Source organism: Vipera berus, assembly GCF_964194415.1.
Source record: "Vipera berus genome assembly, contig: HAP1_SCAFFOLD_528, whole genome shotgun sequence".
In the NCBI taxonomy this organism is placed as follows: domain Eukaryota; kingdom Metazoa; phylum Chordata; class Lepidosauria; order Squamata; family Viperidae; genus Vipera; species Vipera berus.
Genome location: NW_027673259.1, coordinates 1 through 7500, shown reverse-complemented (window position 1 = coordinate 7500; position 7500 = coordinate 1). Strand labels below are relative to the sequence as shown.

The following is a 7500-nucleotide window of genomic DNA, read 5'->3' as shown; positions in this document are numbered from 1 at the left end:
ATAATAATAATAATAATAAATAATTAATAATAATAATAATAATATTAATAATAATAATAATAATAATAATAATAATAATAATAATAATAATAATAATAATAATAATAATAATAATAATAATAATAATAATAATAATAATAATAATAATTTAATTTTTATACCGCCCTTCTCCCGAAGGACTCAGGGCGGTGTACAGGGCAGTACAATAAAATACAATATATAAAAATTAAAAGAGATCATGTGGCCCCGGGACACTGCGACCGTCACAAATATGAGTCAGTGGCCAAGCCTCTGAATTTTGATCAGGTGACCGCAGGCAGTGGTGCAACGGTCGTAAGCGTGAGAGAGACGGGTCATAGGTCACTTTTTCCAGTGCCGTCGTAACTTTGAACAGTCACTAACCGAACTGTTGTGAGTTGAGGATTGCCTGTGTTCAGGTCCTTTTTCTTTCCCCCCAGAACGGTGACACCATCTCAGCCACAGATGTTAACTCTGCAGGCACCCAGTCCGGCATCTCTGCTCAATGCCAACCCCGTGCTCCAGCGGGCCATTCTCCTGCAGCAAATGCAAGGTACAATCTCTTCCACACTTCCCCATCCCACCCACCCCCTTCCTTTAGTCCTCATCCAGACAGCACCCCGACCCAGGTTTTACGCAGGGAACCCAAGAAGCCTGATTTCAATTTTTGGGGGTGGGGTGTGGGGAGGGCTATCTTCGATATCCAGTTTTAAGTCTGCAAAGCCAACGCGTTAATAGAGGGATAGAATGAAGATCAAGACCGCTTTACAAGGCCTTGGTAAGGCCACACTTGGAATACAGCTTCCAGTTTGGGTCGCCACGTTGTTAAAAAGATGTCGAGACTCTGGAAAGAGTGCAGAGAAGAGCAACAAAGATGATCAGGGGACTGGAGGCTAAAACAAATGAAGAACAGTTGGTGGAATTGGGTATGTCTAGTTTAAGGAAGAGAAGGACACGGGGTGACAGGATAGCGTTCGTATTTTCTATTTTCTACTCTACTCTACTCTACTCTACTCTACTCTACTCTACTCTACTCTACTCTACTCTACTCTACTCTACTCCTGTTCTGTTCTGTTCTATTCTGTTCTATTCTATTCTATTCTATTCTATTCTATTCTATTCTATTCTATTCTATTCTATTCTATTCTATTCTATTCTATTCTATTCCATCCATTTCATATTCTATTTGTATTTGTATTTCTATTCTATTCTATTCTATTCTATTCTATTCTATTCTATTCTATTCTATTCTATTCTATTCTATTCTATTCTATTCTATTCTATTCTATTCTATTCTATTCTATTCTATTCTGTGGTAGGTTTCTTCGGTTTTGCCGTAAAGTGAAGCCTACCTTGTAATATCTAAAATCCTGGTTTCTAGCTCAATTTTTCCTTGGCTAATGATCCAGAAGACCTGTGTGATTATCCGTCTCTTGTTTTGGGTAACTTGCGAGGTTTGCAAGGAGCAAAACGTTCTCTGAGATCTTTTTTTTCAGTTCTTGGGGTTGGGTAAGGTTTCCCCCAGCGTGATCCGAACCCTGAGTCTCCTCTGGACGCTGGTGGTTTCCATTTCGAAATATCTGATGCTGAGACACTCGAGAAGAGAGCCCATGGGTGAATAATTCAGGAGTTGCTCCATTGAGTAACTTTGAAATGGCTTCTTTGGCAGAGGCAGACGTTCTTCCTGCTCCCCGGATATCAGCTGCGGCTTGTCTCTGTGGGTTGCAAATGGTCCTCTTCAAAGTGTTCGGATGGAACTGCAATAAAAGAAGAGAAAATGGGTTTATTTTATCGATCGATCACAATTAGAATTCGTCGCTCCTTGTTCCGGATGCAGGGTGCGATCTCCAGTTGTGTCCACCACCACTCCAGTTTCCTTGCCAGCCTCCTGACCTTACCCATTATTACTATTATTTACTAGATTTTTTTTTTGATAATAAGAGAATAAGAGAGCTGGACGGGGCCGTGGAGATCTTCTAGTCCAACCCCCTGCTCAGGCGGGAAACCATTTCAGACAAATGGATGTCCAGTTTCTTCTTGAAAGCTTCCAGTGATGGAGCACCCACAGCTTCTAGTGGCAAGCTGTTCCACTGGTTAATTGTCCTCGCTGTCAGGAAATTTCTCCTTAGTTCTAGGTTGCTTCTCTTCTTGGTTAGTTTCCATCCGTTGCTTCTTCTCCTGCCTTCAGGCGCTTTGGAGAATAGCTTGACTCCCTCTTCTTTGGGGCAGCCCCTGAGATACTGGATCACCGCTATCACATCACCTCTAGTCCTTCTTTTCATCATCCCCTCATTATTAATTTTATAAGTAACTCAAGGCAGAGAACACTGTTTAATACTCTTTCTTCCTCCTATTTTCCACCCAACAACAATAAACCAAAGTCACCCGGTCGGCTTTCACGCCTAAGGCAGAACTACAATTCACCGTCTCCTGGTTTCTCGGCTGGCACCTGAGCCACTGCAGCAAACCCACTCTCAGTTCTGTTTCTGATGCCAGCCTAAAAAAAATCTGTTTTCTTGCATTGTCTTGTCTGGGTTTGGTAATTCCTGCCCAAGGTGATTGGTCGAAACACACCGAGGCCTCGGTTAACTTAACTCCCTGGGTCCTGGGTTCAAAACACACCGATCCCCCCTCCTCCAATTACAACTCTTATATGAATCCAAATTCAGTGCCAACTTGGATTTGTTAGGAAAATGCAGTTGTTTAAGAGGCAGCCGGGAATTCCTTTAGTGGCAGGAAACGTGGGAAGCAGCCAGCCAGGTTTGGAAGGACCCCAAATGTTGCACAATGTCTGATTTGCTATTTTTTTATCCTTTCTTTCCTGGCTGTATTTTTTTTTTGGGGGGGTGTCTTACAGGTAACCTGAGAAGCTTCAATGTGGCCACCGCTCCTGTACTGCAGCAGTTCTTCCCTCAAGCAACCCGGCACTCTCTGCTGGGCCCCCCGCCCGTCTCCCTCAAGCCCCCCCACTTGGGTTTCCCAGCTATTCCGTTCCATCGCCAGACCTGGCCCTTTCGCAAGGTGAGTTGGCTCTTTCAGTCCAGATTGCTTCCTTAGGTTTTACGTCACACCGATTCTTGCAGGCGTTCGCCTGGAGACCTGCCCTGGTGGCAACGACACCCCTGTGAGGTAGGGCAGGCTCAAGGGGGAGCCCTTTGTTTGAAGACCATGTTTCTGGTCTAAAACCAACAATTTTAGCCTATTGTGATCAATCGATTGATGGATGGATTGATTGAAATGGTCCAGGGTCACTCTAGGGGGTTGGACTAGATGACCACCAGGGTATCTTCCCGCTCTGTTGTGATTGATTGATTGATTGTAATGTTTAGGATCTCTTGCTTGAGCAGCGGGTTGGACTAGATAACCTCCAGGCTAGGAGGGGTAGGCAACCTCGGCTCTTTTATGACTTATGGACTTCAACTCCCAGATTTCCTGAGCCAACATGGGGGAACTTTGGCCCCCTCATGACTCGTGGACTTCAATTCCCAGAATTCCTGAGCCAGCATGGAAACCTCTCCCTTTCCCCTCAGCATGGCTGGCTTAGGAATTCTGGGAGTTGAAGTCCACTAATCATAAAAGAGCCAAGGTTGCCCACCCCTGGTTTAGCCCTTTCTCTGGCTTATTATTGTCTTTCCTCTGCTTTTCTGCCAGTCCCCCCCCCCGCAAGAAGTGACAAAAAGCTCACCTTTCAACTTTGTCTCCCCCCCCCCTTTTTTTTTTTTAAAAAAAAAAACCACCCTCTTTTATCCTGCAGGATTTTCCCAGGGTCTTGGACAGGAAGCGAGAGGCCGATGGTGCCTCGTCCTCCGTTCCAGGGCAAGGCGAGGAAGGGGCTGCCCCGGTGGGAAAGCAGCCCAGCTCTCCCCCTTCAGGTGTGGGGGGGCAGGCCTCTCTCGGGGGAGGGGGGCCCTCAAAAAGAGTCGGGGTCTTCAGAGGCTGGTTTGACTGGCCAGTGAGATACCGGATGAGGAAGGAAGCCTTTGGGCCCCAGACGGAGTGGGAAGAGGCGTTGCGGATCCCCCGGGGGGTCACGTGATCATAAATCCGGTGGCTCGGCAACTGGCATGGACTTACGACGGTTGCAATGTCCTGGGGTCACGAGATTCCCCTTTGGTGGCTCTGTCAAGCAGTGCCAAAGGGGGAGCCAGGTTTACTTAACAGCCCTGTCCCTAACTTAAATGACCGGAATGGTTCGCTTAATGACTGTGGCAAGCTAGGTCGTAAAGTGGGACAAAACCCACCTAGCAACTGTCTCACTTGGCAGTGGAAATGTTGGGCTCGTGCAAATCTCTTTTTCTCCTTTACAGAGACCCCCCTGGACTCTTCTCAAGAGGGCGAACCCCCGGCCAAGCTGCCCCGAAGGTAATAATTATTCCTGCAAGGGTCGTCTGAACCTCCTTGGAGTTCCTCCCTCCAGTTCTACCTGCCCCTCCCTTTGTCGCCTGTTGCTTGTATGGAGACGGAGACAAAGTCCTTCTGCGTCCAATCACAGTTGGCCAATAAATGAATTCTGTTCTATTTCTTATTCTCTTCTCTTTCTTATTCTCTTCTATTTACTTCTATTCTACTTTATTCTACTCTACTCTACTCTTCTATTCAATTCAATTCTATTCTATTTTACTCTGTTCTGTTCTATTTCTTATTCTATTCTATTCTGTTCTTATATTCTGCTCTATTCTATTCTACTCTACTGTACATTCTATTCTTTAATTCTATTCTATTCTATTCTCTATATTCTATTCTACTCTACTCTATTCTATTCTTCTATAATATTCTATTCTATTCTTTAATTCTATTCTATTCTATTCTACTCTCCTATTCTATTCTATTCTATTCTATTCTATTCTATTCTATTCTATTCTATTCTATTCTATTCTATTCTATTCTATTCTATTCTATTCTATTCTATTCTATTCTATTCTATTCTATTCTTATATTCTGCTCTATTCTATTCTTTAATTCTATTCTATTCTACTGTACTCTCTATTCTATTCTTCTATAATATTCTATTCTATTCTATTTTCTATTCTTCTATTCTATTCTATTCTATTCTATTCTATTCTATTCTATTCTATTCTATTCTATTCTATTCTATTCCATTCCATTCCATTCCATTCCATTCCATTCCATATTTTCTATTCTATTCTATTCTATTCTATTCTATTCTATTCTATTCTATTCTATTCTATTCTATTCTATTCTATTCTATTCTATTCTATTCTATTCTATTCTATTCTATTCTATTCTATTATTATTATTATTTTCTATTCCATTCCATTCCATATATTCTATTCTATTCTATTCTATTCTATTCTATTCTATTCTATTCTATTCTATTCTATTCTATTCTATTCTATTCTATTCTACTCTACTCTACTCTACTCTACTCTACTCTACTCTACTCTACTCTACTCTACTCTACTCTACTCCATTTTCTATTCTATTCTATTCTATTCCATTCCATTCATTTTCTTCTATTCTATTCTATTCTTTAATTTATTCTATTCTATTCTATTCTATTCTATTCTATTCTATTCTATTCTATTCTATTCTATTCTATTCTATTCTATTCTATTCTATTCTATTCTATTCTATTCTATTCTATTCTATTCTATTCTATTCTATTCTATTCTTATCCTATCCTTATCCTATCCTGCCCCATCCCATCCCGTCTTGTCCTATCCCATTCTATCCCATTCTTTATTCTTTATTCTTATTCCCATTATTTTCCTCACCCTGCCAGGGAAGCGGAGATCTCCAGCGCTGAAGAGGCAACTGGATTTCCCCAAACTGGAGACGCTCAGACGGGAGGAGACGCCCCCTTCGTGGCAACAGGTATGGATGGACGACGAGTGCTGCCTTTTGGGGCGAGCTTCCCAGCCGTCTTCCAGCTAGCAAAGCCAAATTGGGGGGAGGGGGGGAGTTGGGACCGTCCGACTCATTTAATGACCGTGGCAAAATGGTCTACCTTGCCGGGGTGTTGTTCCCACCAGGGCAGGTCTCCAGGCGAACGCCTGCGAGAATCGGTGAGACGCAAAACGCAAGTGGCGACTCAGCGCTTAGCCATGGAAATTCTGTTTTCAATTGTCGTCATAAGTCAAGGACTATCAGCACAGGGAGTCCTCCACTTAACGACGGTTTAGTGACCATTTGAAGTGACAACAGCGCTGGGGAAAAAAAGTGACCCATGACCTGTTTTCAGACTTACGACCTTTGTGGTGTCCCCAGGGTCACGTGTTCAGAATTCAGATGCTTGGGGCAACTGACTCCTATTTATGACTGCCGCCGTGTCCCGGGGTCAGGTGATCCCCTTTTGCGACCTCCTGACAAGCAAAATCAATGGGGAAGCGAGATTCGCTTAGCGACCGTTTTACTAACTTACTTACCAACCCCAGGGATTCCCTTAAGAACGGTGGCAAGAGTCAAACGGAGCAAACCTCACTTAAACAATGTCTCACTTAGCAACAGAAAATGTTGGGCTCAGCTGTGGTCATGAGGACTAGAAGCTCTACAGCCCAGGGGGAAGGTTAAAAAGCGCAAGCATTGACGTGCTAAAGGAATAAAGTTAGTTTTGTATCCCCCTAGAAAAAAGGAATAAGTGCTTGGCTGGAGGGAAAAGCCGAATCTTTTGGGAAAGCTTTCCTGTGCAGAGCAGGGGCTGGACTTGATGACCTCCAGGGACCCTCCCAACTTTCCACAGCTCTATGAGGAGGGCTCCCGAAGGCCATGCAGTCTGCCCCCCCCCCCTTTGGCACAGGGAAGGCTCAATGATAGACAGCCAAGGAGAGAGTCTGGCTTCCCTTCTTCCATCTCTGAGGAGCCGAGTTCGAATCCAAACCCCAGACTTCCTCATCGTCTCTGTTTCCTAGACGCTGACGCTGGGGAAGGGGACGTCACCGCGGAGGTTTCGGAGGAGGGGTTTGAAGAGGGGGCGAAGACTTCAGAGGTGAGCCCAAAAAAGGGTGGGTGGGAGGGAGGGAAAGGAAAAAGAGAGAGAGAAATGAGAGAAGGAAGGAAGATATGAAAAATATTCTGAGGAGGGGAGGGAGGGAAGGAAGGAAGGAAGGAAGGAAGGAAAGAGGAAAAAGATATAGAGATGAAGGAAGACATGAAAAATATTCTGAGGTGGGAGGAAGGAAGGAAGGAAGGAAGGAAGGAAGGAAGGAAGGAAGGAAGGAAGGAAGGAAGGAAAAAGATATAGAGATGAAGGAAGATATGAAAAATATTCTGAGGAGGAGGAAGGAAGGAAGGAAAGAGGAAAAAGAGAGATATAAAGAAGGAAGATATGAAAAATATTCTGAGGATGGTGAGAGGGAGGGAAGGAAGGAAGGAAGGAAGGAAAGAGGAAAAAGATATAGAGATGAAGGAAGACATGAAAAATATTCTGAGGAGGAGGGAGGGGAGGAAGGAAGGAAGGAAGGAAGGAAGGAAGGAAGGAAGGAGAAGGGGAAAAAGGAAAAAGATAAGAATCATATCCATCCG

General features: G+C 43.8%; 1 protein-coding gene across 1 annotated transcript in view; it reads left to right on the top strand.

The window, feature by feature from the left end:
• Positions 1-6964, top strand: part of LOC308679422 (uncharacterized protein) — a gene marked incomplete at its 3' end in the record, with an annotated part of 10451 nt that extends 3487 nt beyond the window's left edge. The window contains exons 2-7 of the mRNA XM_081347033.1: positions 459-571; positions 2876-3039; positions 3773-3890; positions 4326-4380; positions 5762-5853; positions 6888-6964. Coding sequence (XP_081203159.1) covers positions 459-571; positions 2876-3039; positions 3773-3890; positions 4326-4380; positions 5762-5853; positions 6888-6964 — 619 coding nt within the window. The remainder of the gene's footprint in view (positions 1-458; positions 572-2875; positions 3040-3772; positions 3891-4325; positions 4381-5761; positions 5854-6887) is intronic.
• Positions 6965-7500: the final 536 nt, after the last annotated feature.